We start from the raw sequence: 21797 nt of genomic DNA, 5'->3' as shown, positions 1-21797 counted from the left end.
GATCTGACGCCGAGGAATCCAACTCCTCTCCTCTGGACCATATCCTTCCCAATCCACGAGATATTGGAAACCTCGACCCCACCGTCTGTAATCCATTATGCGGCGCACCGTGTAGGCAGGACCACCTCCGATCATCCGAGGAGGAGGAGGAGGACGAGGAGGAGGGGGCAACAGAGGACTGAGAAGAACCGGCTTGAGGCAGGAGACATGAAAGGTGGGGTGTACTCGAAGTGTTGCCGGCAATTTGAGTCGGACCACAACAGGGTTAATGATTCTCTCCACCACAAACGGACCAATGAACTTTGGTGACAGTTTCCTCGACTCAGTCCGTAGAGGAAGATCCCGTGTAGCCAACCAAACCTTATCTCCGATGGTATAAGTGGGAGCAGGAATACGGTGACGATTCGCCTGGATCTGATACCGGTCAGAAACTCTAAGGAGGACCTTCCTGGCCCGATGCCAGGTCCGGTGGCAACGACGAATGTGGGCCTGGACAGAAGGAACCGAAAGATCCCTCTCCTGAGAAGGAAACAAGGGAGGTTGGTATCCGTACAGGCATTGGAAGGGGGACATCCCAGTGGCAGATGAAGGAAGGCTATTATGGGCATACTCGACCCAGGGTAATTGAGATGACTAAGAGGTGGGATCAGAGGAGACAAGACAACGCAGTGTGGACTCCATCTTCTGGTTGGCTCTCTCCGCCTGACCATTAGATTGTGGGTGAAATCCAGAAGTGAGACTGACTGTAGCTCCAATGGCCAAACAGAAGGATCTCCAGACAGCAGAGGTAAACTGAGGACCACGGTCAGAAACAATGTCACTGGGCAATCCGTGGACCCTGAAAACCTCCCTAACCAGGATCTCGGACGTCTCCGTGGCAGATGGAAGCTTGGAGAGAGGGACAAAATGAGCAAACTTGCTGAATCTGTCCACAATGGTCAGAATGACTGTGTTCCCAACAGAAGGGGGCAATCCCGTGACAAAATCTAGGGCCAGATGTGACCAAGGTCGCCGAGGAATAGGTAGGGGGTGAAGAAGCCCAGAGCTGGGCCGATTGGTAATTTTGTTCTGAGCACAAACAGGACATGCGGCAACAAACCTCCGGGTATCTTCTCCCATGGCAGGCCACCAAAATCGTCTGCGCAGTAGCGCCATAGTCCGAGCAACGCCAGGGTGACTATCTTGCTGGCGTGGGACCACTGAAGAACAGCAGAACGGACCGACTCAGGCACGAACAACCGACCGGGTGGACCGTTACCGGGGCCGGGCTGCGTCCGAAGGGCCGCCATCACGTCCCCCTCAATCTTCCATGTAACGGCTCCCACGACAAGGTTCTGGGGCAGAATCGTCTCAGTCTTGGCCCCACTCTAATCCGTCTTGGAGAACATCCGGGACAAGGCGTCCGCTTTGCCGTTCTTCGACCCAGGTCGGAACGTCATGGAAAAATTGAAGCGTCCAAAAAACAAAGCCCACCTGGCCTGACGGGAGTTGAGACGATTGCACGTAAGCCAGATTCTTGTGGTCAGTCCAGACCACAAACGGTTGCTCCGCTCCCTCCAACCAGTGACGCCACTCCTCCAAGGCAAGCTTCACAGCAAGAAGCTCCCGGTTACCCACATCGTAGTTTCTCTCAGCTGGTGAAAGACGACAAGAGTAGAAGGCGCAGGGATGGAGTTTACCGTCAGTGGAGCTACGCTGGGACAGGATGGCGCCCACCCCCACATCAGACGCGTCCACCTCAACAACAAACTGACGGGAAGTGTCAGGTTGAGAGAGAATCGGCGCGTTGGTGAATCGGTTCTTCAAGTTCAGAAATGCTCGGTCTGCCTCAGGTGTCCAACAGAAAATTCTGGTGCAAGACGTCAGAGCAGTTAAAAGGGGCGGCCACCCGGCTGTAATCACGGATAAACCTCCGATAGAAGTTCGCAAATCCCAGGAATCTCTGGAGCTGCAATCTCGTACCGGGCCGGGCCCAATCCCGAACCGCCCGAACCTTCTCTTGGTCCATCTTGATCTCACCCCTGGAGATGATGTACCCGAGGAAGGAAGTAGTGTGGGCGTGAAAATCACACTTCTCTGCCTTCACAAACAGACGGTTCTCCAATAACCGCTGCAGGACCTGCTTAACATGCTGGATGTGGCTGGAAAGCTCCTTGGAGAAAATCAGGATGTCATCCAGGTAAACGAACACAAACAGACCGATCATATCCCTCAGCACGTCATTCACCAAACCTTGGAACACTGCTGGAGCGTTGGAAAGTCCAAACGGCATCACCTGGTACTCGAAATGTCCCATAGGTGTATTGAATCCAGTCAACCGCGCGTCCCCCTCTTTGATCCGAACCAGATGATACGCATTGCGTAGATCAAGCTTCGTAAACACAGTAGCACCCTGTAAAGAATCGAAAGCGGAGCTCATCAAGGGCAAGGGGTACTTGTTCTTGACCGTAATATCATTCAACCCCCGATAATCAATACACGGTCGAAGAGAGCCATCCTTCTTACTCACAAAAAAAAATCCAGCTCCCAGGGGTGATGACGAGGGACGAATGAGACCTGCAGCAAGAGACTCCTTTATGTAGGTCTCCAGGGCTTCCCGCTCAGGTCGAGAAATACTGTATAACCGTCCCTTGGGAAAGGCAGCTCCAGGGAACAGCTTAATTGTACAATCATAAGGTCGGTGGGGAGGAAGTGACTGAGCTTTCTGCTTACTGAACACCTCACCCAACTCGTGATATGTTTCAGGAACCAGGGACAAATCAGGAGGAGCAGACTCACTGACCCGATTGGGGACAGCATGAGAACAGGCAGTCCTGAGGGAGTTAGAGTGGCACTCAATGCGCCAACTAGTGACCTTACCAGTCACCCAATCGAACGAAGGATTGTGTTCTCTTAGCCAGGGGTATCCAAGAACCAGAGGAACATGGGGGGAAGGCAAAATGAAAAAAGAAATAACCTCTGAATGATTCCCCGACAACAACATCTTAACCGGTTCAGTCCTCATAGTGATCCGTGCCAGAATACTGCCATTCAGAGTGGTTGCTTCAATGGCTTCCGGTAATTGCTCCTTGGAAAGCCCCAGCTGTTCCACTAAGTCGGCATCAATGAAGCTGTCATCGGCACCTGAATCGATGAAAGCGTTAATCGCTAAACTCTGATTCTTATTTATGAGGGTAGCAGGAAAACGAGGTCTGACAGGGCTCTTGAGAGGTTGAAACTGGCTCGCTAACAAACCTCCCAAACTTAACGAGCCGAGCAGTTTAACGGGCGCTGAGGACAAACGGAGATGTAATGTCCCGAGCTACCACAGTAGAGGCAGCTGTTGGTCTCACGTCTACGTTGGCGCTCGTCCTTAGTTAAGGACAGAAAAACAGGCAAACACAGACTCAGGAAGCGGGATTCGTGACACCCGCAGGCGAAGAAGCCAAATGTGAAGGTCCTGAGCTGCGATTGTGAGGCCGGTTGGACATACTAACAATTCTATGGTTGATAAATGCACATTAAATTCTCTGGCAACAGCTCTGGTGGACATTCCTGCAGTCAGCATGCCAATTGTATGGTCCCTCAAAACTTGAGACATCTGTGGCATTGTGTTGTGTGACAAAACTGCACATTTTAGAGTTGCCTTTTATTGTCCCCAACACAAGCTGCACCTGTGTAATGATCATGCTGTTTAATGAGCTTCTTGATACGCCACACCTATCAGGTGGATGGATTATCTTGGCAAAGGAGAAATGCTCAGTAACAGGGATGTAAACATATGAGTGTACAAAATCCCTTAAGTGATTGGACATTGGAGAGCAGGAAGCGTGAATCTTTGTTTTATTCCTCCTCAACCACTGCTGTACACTGTCTTTCCTTCCCCTTTTTCTCTTTGTTCTTAGTAGTCCTTTGCCCGGGTTGTTTTGTCTCACGATCTCTGCTGGTAGTCTAGTGGTTTGAGGGGCAGCTGGGAGCCTACTTTAGGGTTAGAGCGTTGGGCCAGTAACAGAAAGTTTGCTGGATCAAATCCCCAAGCTGACAAGTTAAAATCTTTCATTCTGCCCCTGAACAAGGCAGTTAACTCACTGTTCCCAGGTAGGCTGTCATTGTAAATAAGAATTTGTTCTTAACTGACTTGCCTAGTAAAATAAAGGTTAAATTAAAATATAAAAAAATGTCCCCCTTGATCCATTCTTCCGAATACGAGTTGTTACATTGTATAGCAAATGTGTGATTCTGCCAACTTTCTCGAACGATTTTTTATTCTTATTTTATTTTTTTTATATTAATTTTCCCATTTTTTGAGTATGCAATAGAGAGCAATAGTACTGGTGTCTTTTTGTAGGCACTAACTCCTCCATGTTTCGTCAGACAAATCCTATGGGAAAAGGTGTGTTTTTCTGTAGGGTTTTTGTATAAACGTCGAAAATAAGGTCTGTCGTAAACACAGGCTTAGGATATCTTGTTCTATGAGATAATCTTCATCAGTTTACGTAATATTTTGTGAATTTTTAAGCATTTCTATAATAAAAAAAAGCACACAAAGGCTTTATAATTCCTTAAGGTAATGTTAAGTGACTAATATCATCTCATAGCACAAAATATATAAGATCTCCTAAGTCTGTGTTAACCTCAGACCTTATTTTCAATGTTTATCCCAAACCCTTTTCTTTCCCCATTCATTTTTCTCCATAGGAATGGCAGATCTAACCAGTGGTTTCTGTTTTTTTGGCGAGTTCTACAGCTCAGTATTTGTATAATTTATTTTATATAGTCTTTTTGCTCATCTTTATCAAGTGTGCCCGTAGTTTTAAAGGTGCCTGTATTTGATTTTCTGCAAGGTTTACAGATCACACCACTATCTGAGACGTCTTCACACTTGGTTAAAAGCTGTGTGAAGTGACAGGGCCCAGCAAGAACCCCCTTGCCTCTAGCTTGGCCCCTCTCTCATGGAATACAGCCACAGCCACACAACCTTTAACCAAGAGGAAGTAAACCAATAGAAGACGAGAGAAGGCACTCAGAGCCATCTTGGAGTATACGCCACCTCTATCTAGATTGTATTTCACAACAAAGTGAACACAGAGAGGCAGCCATGCAGCCCTTGGTGCACCCAGAGCTCAAATGATCCACAAGAGGGTGTAGGAACAGTCTCACTATAATGACTGTTAGCGTACATGTCAGATGTCACTTGTTAAATCCACTTCAATAAGTGTAGATGAAGGGGAAGAGACAGGTTAAAGAAAGATTTTTAAGCCTTGACACAATTGAGACATTGGCTGTGTTTGTGTGCCATTCAGAGTGTGAATGGGCAAGACAAAATATTTAAGTGCCTTTGAACGGGGTATGGTAGTAGGTGCCAGGCACACCGGTTTGATTGTGTCAAGAACTGTAATGCTGCTGGGTTTTTTACGCTCAACAGTTTCCCGAATGTATCAAGAATGATGCACAACCAAAAGGACATCCAGCCAACTATGGCAAGCATTGGAGTCAACATCCCTGTGGAACGCTTTCGACACCTTGTAGAGTCCATGCCCAATGAATTGAGGCTGATCTGAGGGCAAAAAGGGGTGCAACTCAATATTAGGAATATTTTGTACACTCAATATATAGCAGATGTTTTAAGTTGTGTGAGCAGTGCACAAGAATAGAGACCAACTCAGCACCAGCAGCCCCAAAAACAAGCATCAGATTCAGAATTAAAACACCAAATTCATCAAAATAAGGTCTTGACAATTAGCTGAATCAGTCAGGTGGTAGTGTTTGTTGGAACAAAAACCTGCACACACTGAAACATACTGAATGTGCAGATATAAATGTAATTAATAGAGATAACCCTGTTCTAGACAATGTTCTGCAGTGCTGCACCTTCTTAAAAACAGTCCCGCTGTAACCAGTTTAAATGTACATTGCTCCAACAGGATGTGTGTAGGGCTTGGCAGCAGAACTGTACACATAATTATAATTAACATACTGTTGATCAGCCCACATTAATGCAACATTAAAGACTAGCCTATGCTGAAGGGTAGGAAACCAAAAGCACATGAATTATTTACTATAAATATCAACGTCTCCACCAAAAGACATCTTGTGTAACTCAGGCAGTTGTTGTTGCCATCCTGTACCTGTCCCGCAGGTGTGATGTTCGGATGTACTGATCCTGTGCAGGTGTTGTTACACGTGATCTGCCACTGCGAGGACGATCAGCTGTCTGTCCTGTCTCCTTGTAGCATTGTCTTAGGCGTCTCACAGTACGGACATTGCAATTTATTGCCCCGGCCACATCTGCAGTCCTCATGCCTCCTAGCAGCATGCCTAAGGCAATTTCAAGCAGATGAGCAGCGACCCTGGGCATCTTTCTTTTGGTGTTTTTCAGAGTCAGTAGTACGGCCTCTTTCATGGCCTATATTTGATTAACTGTGACCTTAATTGCCTACCGTGTCTTAGCGACCGTTCCACAGGTACATGTTCGTTAATTGTTTATGGTTCATTGAACAAGCATGGGAAACCGTGTTAAAACCCTTTACAATGAAGTTCTGTGAAGTTATTTGGATTTTTACCAATTATCTTTGAAAGACAGTGTCTTGAAAAGGGAACGTTTCTTTTTTTGCTGTGTTTACATAACAAGCCACACTACAATGCAGAGAATAAGAGATGACCACAGAGCATAAAAGTAAATGCAGAGCACAACATTTTTTGTCGGAATAATAATAACACTTTCCTGTTTATAGAAATACAGATCAGTGGAGGGAGTATAGCCTCTGTCAAGCCTGGGAGCTTTGACTACTGACTCTGCCCAGAGGCCCGGGCTTATGTGGCACAGACTGTTAGATGCCTTATTCTGCATCATGGTCCGAGTCTCTGTTGCCATTTTGTCTTCCGCTACATTGGTGGCAGCGGTGGGATCACTGCAATGGTCCCACTGGGGAAGCGTGCACTTGCACATTTTCGGGGGTTGGTGCGTGACCTGTGAACAGACACCTGGCAGTCGACCAATGGTAGTGTAGTAGTGGGACAGCCTGAACATGAGTAGCTTGATGTCTCTTGGAGGACAACTACTCAATTTGAATTGGTGTCCAACATATACTGAACAAACATATAAAAGCAACATGCAACAATTTCAAAGATTGTACTGAGTTACAGTTCATATGAGGAAATCATTCGATTGAAATAAATAAATGAGGCCCTAATCTATGTATTTCACACGACTGGGAATACAGATATGCATCTGTTGGTCACATGGGCCTCACAATGGCCTCAATGGCCTGTATTTCTGTGCATTCAAACTGCCATCGATAAAACACAATTGTATTCGTTGTCCGTAGCTCATGCCTGCCCATACCATAACACCACCGCCACCAAGGGGCACTCTGTTCACAACACTGACATCAGCAAACTGCTTGCCCACACGACACCATACACGTGGTCTATGGTTGTGAGGCCGGTTGGACGTACTGCAAAAAATTGGAAGTGGCTTATGGTAGTAAAATTTACATTAAATTCTCTGGCAACAGCTCTGCATTCTGCATGCCAATTGCCCGCTGCCTTAAAACTCTGTGGCATTGTGTTGTGTGACAAAACTGCACATTTTAGAGTGACCTTTTATTGTCCCTAGCACAAGGGACACCTGTGTAATGATCATGCTGTTTAATCAGCTTCTTGATATGCCACACCTGTCAGGTGGATGGATTATCTTGGCAAAGGAGAAATGCTCAGCAACTGGGATGTAAACACATTTGTGCACAAAATGTGAGCGAAATAAGCTTTTTGTGCATGTGGAACATTTTATTTCAGCTCATGAAACATGGGACCAACACTTTACATGTTGCATTTTTATATTTTTGTTCAGTGAAAACCAGAAAATAAAAAAGAACTGCTACATTTTTGTTCATTTGACTAACAGGCTATTTAGCCATAAAGGTGTATCCTACATTGTTTCCATAACTGTACGACAAAATTAACTTGAAGATGCACTATGCCAAAATCACCCTGCCATTTCCTAGTTTCTAAAATTCTAATAGTTTGCCTAATTTCAGTTCAACAAGCAAGTATAGTGTACAGAATCCTCGTACCATCTAAACCGCTGTGAAATATATTTTCCATAACCAAAAATAATGTATTTTCAGCAGTTTGAAGCTGGTGTACAAAACTGAAAATAAAAGATGCAAAAACTAAATTTAAGAACAGGACGCATAGAAATAGCACACATAGAACAGATCTACCACTTCTTAGACTTGCTTTCAATGAGAATGACAGCTCTATAACATTGCTATGTGAATTTGGTCGGATTGTCACAAATCAAGTCACAAGTCACAAATCAAAAACATTGGTAACGTCATACAAGTCATTTCGGCCCCGCCCCTTCCCCCAACGCTTTCAAACACTCGGTTGTGATTTCCTACGTTGACTCAATAATTTCAACTACATCCTTTTATAAATACAAGATGCTATGCCGAACAAAATGTTACTAGCAAACATAATGTAGGCCTTTCAGTGGGCCATGTCCTAGGCGAGCTATATGGCTTCACAATGATAGTTTCGATTAGTCAAAAGTTTGACTGTAAATTACAATAATTTCAAGCAATTGTTTATAGTAGTGCAATATTACAGGGGTCTCTACATATTCCGTTGAACTTTAAAATGGATTTATTTATTTAGTTCTGGCTTTGACCATCTAAACACCATCCTGTCTTGTGTATGTATATTCACTTTGTCATGCGCAACAGAACACTTCTTGAAAACTTTTCCAAACTCACCTTCGTCGCGCAGACTATAGTTATCCTCTTCATCCCTCATTACTTGCGTGATTATTGAGGAAGAGATGTCCATTTGTTCCGTAAATAAAGAAAAACAGCCGTTTATAATGTTGACTATGTATAATAATAGCTCAAGGAAGTTTAAATATAGAAAATATTATTTATATTTTGCCACTCACCGCAGGAAAATTAAGTAAAATAACCCTATTCTAAAGCTAATATCTTGAAAACATCGGTGCATATGAAATAAAATGTTAAAATAAAGAAATAAAATGGTGAGATTCTAGTTGACAACTTTGTTTCAATATGCAGTTCAGTTCAGAACCTTCAATTTCTCGATACAAACATGGAACTTGACGGTTTCAAGGCAGCCCAGTCTTAAAGCGACAAAAGTTTATATATTTTGTAATATCCGATAATGCCACAAAAAACGACTTCCCATGTTTATTTTTTCATCAATTCATACATATGTACAGTAACCGGATCATAAAACATAATGGATGTTTAACAGTAGACAACATTATTGAATAATATTTATGCTTTTCCTCCAAGCAGTAGGCTATTTCTAGCGATCGAAAATACGATATGCTGCCTTGACATAACGAGATGTTCGAGAGACGCATTTTTACAGTTTCTTGAAAGCTGGATGTTTGTAGTAAACTGTAGATCAGGAGCAGCCGACAGGGGTAGCCTTGAAACCGACTAACGAAGGAGAATGGAGGTTAGTAATCAGTGGCATAGTTAGAAATTCGTTGGTAGGTGGGCTTTGCAGAAATTTGGTTGGGCCCCATATATATATCTCATTTTACACATTTTGTCACGGGGTAAAGAGAAAGATGTAGCTAATATCATGCTGTTCAAAATATTTTTGCATTGATGCTGAGAGAAAATGTTGCTGTTTTAAAGCTAATTAAAGCTGAAATATGGGTGTGTTGACTGTGAAAAAGACACTGGATTATGAGCTTTATGTTTGCTAAATGAAATAGGCAGTATCATGGTGTATATAGCTATAGAAGCACTGTGACGTACACTGAGTGTACAGAACATTAGGAACATCTGCACTTTCCATGACATAGACTGATAGGTGAATCGAGGTGAAAGTTATGATCCCTTATTACTTCACTTGTTAAATCAAATCAAATTGTATTTTTCACATGCTTCATAATGAACGTGTTGACTAACAGTGAAATGTTTACTTATAGGCCCTTCCCAATAATGCAGAGAGGAAAAATAACATAAGGAATAAATAGGAAAATAATAACACAAGTTATAATTTCTGTCCTGAGTGGTTCAGTTGGTAGAGTATGGAACTTGCAATGCCAGGGTTGTCGGTTCAAATCCCATGGGGGACTAGTATGAACAAATAAGACAATTAATGCACTCACTACTGCATTAGTGTTGATGTGCAGGGGTTGAGGTAGATAATAAACAGCAGTTTATGTGATGAGTCAAAAGAGGTTAGTGCAAAAAAGGTCAATGCAGATATTCCAGGTAGCTATTATTTATCAGTCTTATAGCTTGAGGGTAGAAGCTGTTCAGGGTCCTGTTGGCTTCTGGCTTGCTGTGTGGGAACAGAGAGAACAGTCTATGAGTTCGGTGGCTGTAATCTGACAATTTTTAGGGCCTTCCTCTGACACCACCTGGTATAGAGGTCCTGGATGGCAGGGAAATCGGCCCCAGTGATATATTGGGCCGTACGCACTACCCTCTGTAGCGCCTTGCAGTCGGATGCCAAACAGTGGCCATACCGAGCAGTGATGCAGCCAGTCAAGATGCTCTCAATGTAGTTGTAATTTGTACAAATTATTATTATTATTTTGAGTATATTACCCCCCTTTTTTTATCTTATCTCATCGCTGCAACTCCCCAACGGGCACAGTAGAGGTGAAGGTAGAGTCATGCGTCCTCCGAAACAAGACCCACCTAACCGCGCTCCTTAACATCCTCCAGCGTAACCCGGAAGCCAGCTGCACCAATGTGTATGAAGAAACACTGTTCAACTTGCGACCAGGGTCAGCCTGCAGGCACCTGGCCCGCCTCAATGAGTCGCTAAGGCATGATGAGCCAAGTGAAGCCGTCCCGGCCAAACCCTCCCTTACCCTGGATGATGCTTGGCCAATTGTGTCTCTTACTATGGGACTCCTGGCCACAGCCAGTTGTGGCACATCCCAGGAATGAACTTGAAAATAAAAGAGAGCCGCACACTCTAGGAGCTCCGATGCAAAAATGTAATTACCAATGTTTCGACAGCCAAGCTGTCTTCATCAGGGTATAATCACAAACACTGCGGGATGAGTCGTTTATATAGTGTCAAAAGACACAGGTGTCTGTAATCATGGCCAAGAGTGGCCTAATATCATTGGTTAAAAATCAAATATTAAAATGTCATACAAAGAACAGCATACAAACACAACCAATGATATTAGGCCACTCTTGGCCATGATTACAGACACCTGTGTCTTTTGACACTATAAACGAGTCATCCCGCAGTGTTTGTGATTATACTCTGATGAAGACAGCTAGGCTGTCGAAACGTTGGTAATTACATTTTTGCATCTGAGCTCCTAGAGTGTGCGGCTCTTTTATTTTCAAGTTTTCTACTCCGCTAGCCAGCACCTCGTCTTAATAGGTGTGCATTTCTTTTTCTTCTAGAACATCCCAGGAATTAACCTGGGTCTGTAGTAACGCCTCTAGCACTGCGATGCAGTGCCTTAGACACCAGGAACCTCCCTACACACTGCTGCCACATGCTCAGAAGCTTGACACCCGTAACATCGTACAGTAATGTATTCGACATATAAGCTCGTACGGGATAACTGAAATATCCTAACATCACTTTGTTGGTCAGAGACTCAACAGCAAAACTTAAAAGAACAGACAATGACTCTTCTGTTTCACCACTCACGCCACCTGCCTGCGTCGCACCAAACGACGAGCATCACAAATATCGGAAATCTTTCCCTTCAGTTGGTCCACTTTAAGATTTAGCGCTATCCCAGTAATCTCACCTTTCAATGATGACCTTTTCTTGAGAGCAAAACAATACACATCTCCTGCCCCAATTTTTGGCGCAAATCGCAGGCTCCCTTTGACCAGCAGAAACACAAACAATTATCACAAGTCCACTTTTGGGTTACCATTACCGATTCCACAGCATCCAACTCATTTTCACCCACCCTGAAATCACAAATGGATCAGCCAAAATGCAGGGGTCCACTTTCTCCAAAAATGTCACTTCTACCGTCACAGACTCATCTTTATCCTGACCACCGGTGCAAACCTGTCTCCAAGGACTTCACCACACCTGCCACCTCTGATAATTCACCCTCATTCACTTATATGCCCTCCTCCAGATTTCGATCTGGCATACAGCTCACTCTGCTTACACTTTCTACCATTCTTCTTCATTAAACCATCTCCCTTTTTTCCTGAAAATGTTTAGCCGACTCAAGCTCACCCTCCTCCTCTCTCTTCGGCCTCCTCTGCATCCCCTCCATTCCTCATCTGAATTCTATGTCTCCTTATGATCATATTGTACTTCTCCTAACATACATCTCGTTTCATCAGCTTGGAAAGTCTTAAATTCATACAGTGCTTAACAATTTCATGTGAGGAAGTCGACCTCAATCCTAATTACTCACACCTGTGTGCAAATAAAGGCTTGGCTAAGCGCTTAGACTCAGTTGGTGCTGCCACCTGGGGATGGAGTGTGGAAGTGCATCCTGGCAGAGTGGTGCTTAACTATGTGCTAACATTAAACTACCCCCCATATCATAACGACTGGCTGATTGATTGGATAGGATAGCCTGAACAGGAGTTACTGTTGGTTGGTTGTGTTATGCAAATGTATTCATCATTCATCACATATATTTTTTCAATATTTTCTGGAGGATAAAAATGAAATTGTAACCAGCTTTGTAAGGCTTGTTTAAGTAGGGCGAAACTTTATACAACATTTTATTTTTCAATTAGTCTGAAATGAGAAGCTGTAATCTCTATAAAGTCAAAATGGCCATTTTTGAACAAAGGATGAGACTTTCTTAATAATCTACTGGAGAACCATTTTGGGTTTAAGTACAATTTATGTATGAGTGAAGCTTTTAGTGAGGTTTAAAGCTTTAATATTGAATATTTTTTTCCCCCCAAACTCAAATTCATTATGTAAACATTCCAAATAAAATGAAATATTTTTGCTCATATGAGTGCTTTTTAAATGTGAACAACAAAGACACAACTCAAAGCTCAATTGAAATAACACAAACTGAAATTAATGGGTTTAAGATGTATGTTCTTTATTATTATTCGTAGCAATTCCATGCCAGATTCAGAGAGATTCCACAGAACAAAGAAGGTTAAGAGCCGCATCAAGGGCTCTATTCAATCATAGCGGTTGTTTTGGCGGTGTCAGAGGTGGAACCGCATTAGAGCTGCCAAATCCACAAGTGGCTCCTAGCATTATACCTAAAGCAGACATTGCCATTGGCTGCACGGAGTTGCATTACGATAAATCCCATGCAGCCTTGTTTACAACTTCTAACACTGGAATGTCAGATGTAATCTATACCTCGATTAGGCTGATCGAAATCCTCATTATTTAATTGAATGTTTTTCAATTTGAGAGTCATTATTTCCATATATATAGTGGGTGAGTCTAATCCTGAATGCTGATTGGTTAAAACTGCATTCCAGCCTGTATCTGTTCCATAAGTTCCCACCGGCTAAATCTATGACATTAAAATGCCTATTTACTCTTTTTGATCTGACTGTGCAATCCACTATCTCATCAGCCCAGCCAAGCAATTTCTAAACTTGATCTCCACTATAAATAGCATCTCGACATTATCTCACATTTATTTTAGACAAACATTTAGTTTCAATATTCAAATTCGATCTCCAGGTGTCCCATAGTAATGAACGTGTCGGGAGTCGGGACAATACAGCATGCAGACAGCGTTTCTCAGCCAGTTGAAATCACGAATCATCTGGGGAAATGTTTATGGATATATACAAAGAAATGTAAATTTTTAAAAGGTCAAACGAAACGAAGTGCAGCTAGTTTGCAGTCTTTCCAACTTCAGTTTGAAGTGATTGTGTTAGCTGTGTTGTTGGCTAGCTCCTCTGAACAACAGTGTCCTAACGAGAGAGTATATTTTGAAATAGGCAGTCCAAAATCGTGCCTCATTAGCTCATTGTTATGGCTGTATTCAAATAACTGTCACTAGAAAACAGCTTAAACAAATTAAAATGCAGCTACTTTGCTGTTATTCTGGCTGCACTTTTTGACGTGACTAAGTTAGCCGTAGTTGGCTAGCTGTCAAGCAAGGGATAAGAACGTTGCCAGCCAGGATGGCAACGGAATATTTAGAACGAATAACTGGGTTGCGTCCGTAGATACAGAACAAAAACACGGAACGACTGGGTCCTGTCTCTGGCAACTGAACCGATAGAACGAACGACCAGCCGGCTTGGATAACAACCATAGATTTGTGTCGGGACTATATCTTGTGGAAGGATGAAATAGTATGAATACAATCATCGAAATAAGGTTTTTAATGAAAAATCTGAATCATTATTAGAGTATGTTGGTAACCTGTTGTATAAAAGTGATAATGCACTCAAAGCCGGTGTTTGGAGGATATATTGGCACGGTTTGCCGGCCCTTGACTTTGTCTTGGGCCTAACAACACCCGTGTCAATATATCCTCCAAATACCAGCTTTGAGTGCATTATCACTTTTATACAACAGGTTACCAACATACTCAAATAATGATTCAGATTTTTAATTAAAAACCTTATTTCGATGATTGTATTCATACTATTTCATCCTCCATTATCACTTATATAGCATGCACTTTCTCATGGTTGTATTTTCGGGACAATGATTTGACAGCTCCAATGCAGTTTCACCTCCGACACTGCTAAAACATCAGCTAGGGTGTCGGCTATCTCCGCTTAATGCTTGATCTGATTTAATCTAGGCCCCAGCTGAATTGCTCAATCAATGAATAAATAAATAAACGCACACACACACACACACAAAGCCATCCAGTATCATAATACCCCCCCGAATAATTCATTATTTAATTCAAGCTAATATTGATTCTCAACATACAAAGCAAACGTTTGTGTTTCAATGTGCATTACCTGGGACACTGCAATAATTCAAGGTATCTTACTTTGGTACAAAACTATTAACTTTATCATTACCAACCTTGCAAACAGTTCCATTCCATAATAATTTGCAATTACTTTACTTCTTAACGTACTGGAGGTGTCTTGCACATTCCTTCTTTGTATTCATACATCAATATTCACTCTCTCTATTTTTAAATGTTAATACGGTCTCCACAATCCATTGAAATATATTCTAAATCCATTTTATAGATTTACCCCAAGTACTCCTGTCATCCAAGAAATTGGGCATATCATAATTGTGTACAAAACTGCATGATATGACACACAGGGCAGGCATGAAACTAATATCATACTTGTCAATGGTATTCAACTACAAGAATCCTGCTGAAATACTTCATTGTTAACAAACTGCTGATTTAAAAACTGAAATACAATGTAAAGTAAAAATCAACTTCATGACACTCATTTGCCGCATCACTTCATGACTATACCACAATAAATATATATCATATCTATACTATTAAATCTCTTATGTTTATGAAACGTTCACACTTTCTTCATCTGCGTGGATGTGACTGACATGCACCTACACACATTTATTTTTCAAATATGGCAATAACACCAAAACAAAGATACACTCTTTCTCCAAGCATCATCCTAATTTAAAAGTGGGAACTTGTATTATCTGTGTACTAATTTACATTCTTACAGTCAAAGAGGTCCTGTTTAACTGTAGATTAAGCCACTCATCACTCCCTCTACCCATTCACATTTTACAAATGTAATTTGTCAAAATGTTCAATCTGAACTCTAGTAAGGGCACTTGTAAGCTACAGCATGACCCTTCCACATTATACCCTGTGACTCAAGACACCCTCAGCTAATGTGAATCTAAGGTACTGGAGTTCAAGGCAGCCTTTGTATACACAGACTTGGTACACACAAATCCTCTGCAATGTCCATGAATTATGGGAACTATAGGAAAATGTAGCCATTGACATAGTAACATATAATGACAAAGACTCAACGGGCCAAATCAGAATGCCTTTAAGAATATTTTCAGGCAGATGATGTCCTATTCCTTGATTTGGGTTGCATTGATTGGTTGTTCACTGTTCTGGTAGCTATTGCTGATCTTGCCTCGACCATTTAGCTAACAATTATTTCTCAATGCATTTATTCCGTCTCATGTTTTCAAGAACATTCTGATGATCAGAGATAGAAAATGACACTGAGCACTATGTTGTGCATACCGTAGCACCCAGAATCATGGGTAAAAGATGTTATCAGTAGTGTCGCTTTGTTCATAACAAAATGCTAAGAAGAGACATAATCTCCACAAATGTCATTATCCTAGGGAAAGATAAAATCACACATGCACTAGATGTTTCGAGAAGATATCTGGTTGATGTACATGGATAAAAGAGGATCAGATGAAAACTTTGTGAGATTGTTAACATAAAAAAAGAGAGCAGAGGTTTGGAACTTTGAGCTGGCATCCAGTCCTTGAGAAACATGTATCACCCCATGAAATACACAAAGAACCATCGTGGGATTGTCTCATTGCAAGACAAAAAATGTGTGGCTTCCTGTAGGCTTAGTATAGGGACTTTCTGGTGGAGGCAGAGAGGTTAGGTCCTCAATATTCAGAACCAGTGCTGGATTTTGTGATTTTATGTCCATTTGGCTGAAAAGGTCAAAGTCACACCTCATCTCACCATGTTAGGGAGCTCGGTCCTAAGACCTGCCTCGTTTAGATTGTGTACTTCCTCTCAGCAACAGCTCCTGCCTTCATGCATTTGACATATGAAGCCGTGCTCACTGTGTGACCGGTGTCATGGGCAAAGGGGGTATAGGGCTGGTGGGTGACTGGGGCGAGCTCTGGTATGACCGGAGAAGGACCTTGTGCTTGGTGGCCACCCCCACCCGCAGGCTCTGCTGTTCGTCCAGGTATTCCTTGAGGCGCGTGGTGGTGAAGGTGAGGGTCTGCCGCCGCAGCCGCATCAGGTAGGCATCCTGGAGCCATGAGTTGTTGTAGCAGTCCTTGATGGAAGGACGGGCCCTGAAACGGAGGTTACAACCAGGGTCAGTGCAGACAGTAGATAATATAACCAATGGACCAATTCATCTAAAGAAAAGAGCACTTAATTGGTATTAATTATCAGCTGCACTTACCAAGGGTAGCTACACAGGATCTTCTTTAAAAACAGAGAGGCACTTTGAGACACATTCTGGTAGAGTTTGCCCAAGTCAAACTTGGCTGCCAGGATTCTGGCTTCAGCCTCCTGTGGATCATAATCCATGAAGGGCGACCTTCCGCTTAGCCTGAAAACGTTTGAAATGGGTTTTAAATAGGTTTGAAATAAACATACAGGACAGAGCACTTAAAATAAACAAATTAACACAGTCAAATATTAATGTGTAACAATTTTGAGACATTTAAATTAACGTGAAAGTTTGATTTTATTCATGTAAAGCAGTTGCCCATCTCTTACACTGTGTAGATGGCTGCAAAAATGGATTCATTCATTAAAAAAACTTTAAAAACTTACAGAACTGTATAGGGACAAATTGCAACTCAGGAATGGTACTTGAATGAACTGGGATTTGGCTTAAATTTCAAATTAGTTCAAAGGACATTGGCCCAAAGCCTTGGCCATACTCACATGATGAAGGTCAACACGCCTACACTCCAAATGTCAGCCGGAGGGCCCACCACATCCCCTTTCAACATCTCAGGCGCTTTAGGGAAAGGTTAGGAAAAAGAGAACAGGTTAGGGAAAGGTTAGTGTGAGAACTTTGAGGCATTCAGGACACATAAAGTGGCACAACTAGCGTGTGTTCACATACTGTATCTGGTATTAACACATGATTAATTGATCAAAGATTCATCTATCACAATCTGTTCATCGCTCAGTCGGTTCATCTGTAAATGGTATTATGAGCCATCCCTTACCGTCTGTGTCTACATTGTGCCACAGAGACAGACCGATTGGCTACAGAGCATTTTCTGCACAGAACACATTTTCATATGCTTGAAATTCCCTGTTCAGATTGCCCAGGTTAAAAAACTATCACATTAATACACATTCTTATACACAAGGATACATATTTGATTGATAAGTTGAATCAGGTATGTTAGCGCCAAGCAAGAACAACATTTTTCACCCCCTAAGTTTCAACCCTTAGGATTGGGTTGAGGGACACCGATTTAGATCATTCTCATGACTTACACATATACTCCAGAGTTCCAACAGGTGGGCTGAACTGCTTGAGGAAGAGTGGGTTAAAGGTCTGGGCGCTGCCAAAGTCAATGATCTTCACTACGTTCATGTAGGTGATGATGATGTTCTCCGGCTTGATGTCTAAGTGCAGGATGCGGCGGTTGTGCAGGTAATCCAAACCCTGCAGGACCTGAACAATGTAGCCCACCACGTCATCCTCTGAGTAGCGGAATCTAGGGGGACAACAAAGGATGAAAGTGTTGAGGTCAATTCCATCAATTGAGGAAGTGAACTGAAATCCAATTTCTTTTGATTTGACTTGAATTTAATTTATTTGGGTAAAAAAAGAATACCACAAGATTTGCATTGCATCCCCTGACTATAGCCCTTTAAAGCATTAATAGAAACACTCATTTCCAAAGTTGTCCTTGAAGATCAATAGCTTTTCAATGAAGAAATCCAATGGAATTTACCCCAACCCTGGCCCAGGGATACTATACAGAGCAAAAGTAATCATTACATACAAAATCATATAACAGAAATAAGATAGTTATTTCCATTAGTTGGTACACATAAGAATATGTGCTGTCTGACCTATCGATGAGGCTGTAGAGGAGCTCTTTTCCACTGCAGCACTCCGAGATGAGCACTAGGTAGCGGGGCGTGACGTAAGCCTCGTGCAGAGCCATGATCTTGTCGTGGTGGAGGGACTTGAGGATGTCGTACTCCTGCAGTACTGTCTGTTTATTGTCTGCCTCGTAGGGCACAATCTTAGCCATGAACAGGTTGCCCGTGGCGTTCTCTCTACACTCTCGGATCACGCCAAAGCGGCCCCTTTAAGACAAACAAAGAGACAACCTTGAATTGACACTTCAAAAAAAGCCAGCAAGTATAACTGTATACAAACCATTCAAATGTTGTAAAATAAGGCTTATAATAGACTTTATGATGTCTCTCTAAATGTATCAACATTACAACAGACTCAAAAGTCATTCTAACAGAATTAGACATTGAATTAGAGGTAGATTTCCAGGGAAATGCAGTATATAATGAATAATAATAGTGTTTGATAATAATAATAATAATAATATACTGACCAAAAATATAAATGCAACATGTAAAGTGTCCGTCCCATGTTTCATGAAATAAAATAATCCTAGAAAACTTTTTTTTCAGATTCTGTGCTAAAATGTATTATGCTGGGGACAATAAAAGGCCACTCTAAAATGTGTAGTTTTGTCACACAACACAATGCCACAGATGTCTAAAGTTTTGAGAGAGCGTGGAATTGGCAGGCAGGACAGTCCACCAGAGTTCTTGCCAAAGAATGCAATGTTAATTTCTCTACCATAAGCCGCCTCAAACGTCTTTTTAAAGAATTTGGCAGTGCGCCAAACCGGCCTCACAACCGCAGACCACGCGTAACCATGCCAGCCCAGGACGTCCACATTTGGTTCCTTCACCTGTGGGATCGTCTGAGACCAGCCACCCAGACAGCTGATGAAACTGTGGGATGGCACAACTGAAGAATTTCTGCACAAACTGTCAAACAAGAAGCAACGTCAGCACAAGAACGGTTTGTCGGGAGATTAATGAAATGGGTTTCCGTGGCCGGCCAGCCTTACACGAGCCTAAGATCACCATGCGCAACGCCAAGCGTCAGTTGGAGTGGTGTAAAGCTTGCCACCATTGGAATCTGGAGCAGTGGAAACACATTCTTTGGCGTGATGAATCACGCTTCACCATCTGGCAGTCCGACAGATGAATCTGGGTTTGGTGGATGAGGAGTAAGCTACCTGCCTGAATGCATAGTGTCAACTGTAAAGTTTGGTTCAGGAGGAATACTGGTCTGGGGCAGTTTTTCATGGTTCGGGCTAGGTCCCTTAGGTCCATTGAAGGGAAATCTTAACGCTACAGCATACAATGACATTCTAGACGATTCTGTGCTTCCAACATTGGGGCAACAGTTTGGGGAAGGCCCTTTCCTATTTCAGCATGACAATAACTCCTTGCACAAAGCAAGGTCTATACAGAAATGTTTTGTTGAGATTGGGGTGGAAGAACTTGACTAGCCTGCACAGAGCCCTGACCACAACCTCATCGAACAACTTTGGGATGAATTGGAACGCCGGCTGCGAGCCACTCCTAATCGCCCGACCTAAATAATGCTCTTGTGGCTAAATGGAAGCAAGTCCCTGCAGCAATGTTCCAACATCTAGTGGAAAGCCTTCCCAGAAGAGTGGAGGCTGTTATAGCAGCAAAGGGGAGACCAACTCCATATTAATGCCCATGATTTTGGAATGAGATGTTCGACGAGCAGGTGTCCACATACTTTTGGTCATGTATTGTATCTGTGACCAACAGAGGCATATCTGTATTCCCAGTCATGTGAAATCCATAGATCACAGCCTAATTAATTTTTTTCAATTTATTGATTTCCTTATATGAACAGTAACTCAGTAAAATCTTTTAAATTGTTGCATGTTGCATTTTTGTTCAGTGTAATAACACAGTTATGGATAGACAGTCTAGAGGGAAATGCTGTGTCTAAAATATCACTGAGCATAACACTGTGGGAGCATTGTGGACATTACTTTTTACATTCTTTACCTGGCCTTCTCATCCATGAAGGTGTACGGTTTCTGGGGCACTCCCTGGCGCAGGGAACTCTCACCAGGGCGTCCCCCCAACGGCGTCTTGCGTCCTGACAGGGTGCCGGAGGGGGTCATCCGCCCAGACGGGGTCATACGTGTGGGTGTAACCCCACCATCCCCTACAGGACTCATGCTGGAAACCAGCACCACCGGGGGTGAGATGGGGGTGGACGGGGATGGTGGGATGACGCGTGCCGTGGTAGCCGGTATTGGCGCATACATGGGCACAGACGAAATGGGTTTCCCAATGGCTGTGGGAGGGACCACAGGTGGGGGCGGGGTCTTAGTCATGGGCGAGACGATATTGATGGGACTCTGGGGTTTGGGGAGAACGATAGGAGGAGCGAGCTTGGTTACGGTTCCCAGTTGAGACTGTGCCGTTTTCGTGACGTTGATATTGATGGTGGTCTTGGCTTTGGCCGGGGCAGGAGCGGACTGAACTGGAGACGGGATTTGGATCTCAGGGATGGCCCGATGGGATGGGGCCACATTAGTAACAATGGGGGCGGAGGCAGCGCTGGTTAGGGTCTGAGGAACTGAGGGTTTGGAATCAACAGGTTTAAAAGCGGGGATAGAAGCAATAGACTTGGCCGCTGGTACAGCAGGAGCAGGAGCTGGAGCAGCAGCAGAGGGGGATGGGGTCTGTGTGGATGGGGAGAAAGATGGGGCTGATGTCGGCACTTTACTAGGCACAGGCTTCATGGAGGGGACGGTAATTGCTGACGTTTTGACAACCGGTGCTGCATGGACTGTCTTCACAACGACTGATCCACTGGATTTAGTTGGTGCTGTCGATTCAGAATAATACAGTTCTTAGTATTACGAGAGTGAGCCCTCTCGTAGAATTCTATGAAAAAGAATTTGCTAGGAAACATTCATATTTGATGGAGAAAGTATAGGAGTTTACAGGAGTTTGTCAATCTCCAGGTGCCTAGTACATCATACATGTGTGCAAACATGTATGATGTAAACTCCAGGTGCGTAGTACATCATACATGTGTGCAGACATTTAAACCAAATGGAAAATAAATGTATGATAATATTGA

At 43.0% G+C, this 21797-nt stretch overlaps 1 protein-coding gene and 1 pseudogene across 1 annotated transcript in view; both read right to left on the bottom strand.

Annotated features, from left to right (window-relative positions):
* The window catches only part of LOC109904082 (carboxy-terminal domain RNA polymerase II polypeptide A small phosphatase 1-like), a 67315-nt pseudogene extending 57456 nt beyond the window's left edge, over nucleotides 1-9859 (bottom strand).
* A 4928-nt stretch (nucleotides 9860-14787) lies between these two features.
* Nucleotides 14788-21797, bottom strand: part of spegb (striated muscle enriched protein kinase b) — a 123971-nt gene continuing 116961 nt past the window's right edge. The window contains exons 36-41 of the mRNA XM_020453670.2: nucleotides 20708-21539; nucleotides 18692-18931; nucleotides 18107-18330; nucleotides 17540-17615; nucleotides 17049-17198; nucleotides 14788-16935 (exon numbers count right to left, since the gene is read on the bottom strand). Of these exons, the coding sequence (XP_020309259.1) occupies nucleotides 16692-16935; nucleotides 17049-17198; nucleotides 17540-17615; nucleotides 18107-18330; nucleotides 18692-18931; nucleotides 20708-21539 (1766 nt within the window). The 3' untranslated portion in view covers nucleotides 14788-16691. The remainder of the gene's footprint in view (nucleotides 16936-17048; nucleotides 17199-17539; nucleotides 17616-18106; nucleotides 18331-18691; nucleotides 18932-20707; nucleotides 21540-21797) is intronic.

Source organism: Oncorhynchus kisutch, linkage group LG2 (assembly GCF_002021735.2).
Source record: "Oncorhynchus kisutch isolate 150728-3 linkage group LG2, Okis_V2, whole genome shotgun sequence".
Taxonomy (NCBI): Eukaryota; Metazoa; Chordata; class Actinopteri; order Salmoniformes; family Salmonidae; genus Oncorhynchus; species Oncorhynchus kisutch.
This window is presented reverse-complemented; position numbering and strand designations above follow the sequence as displayed.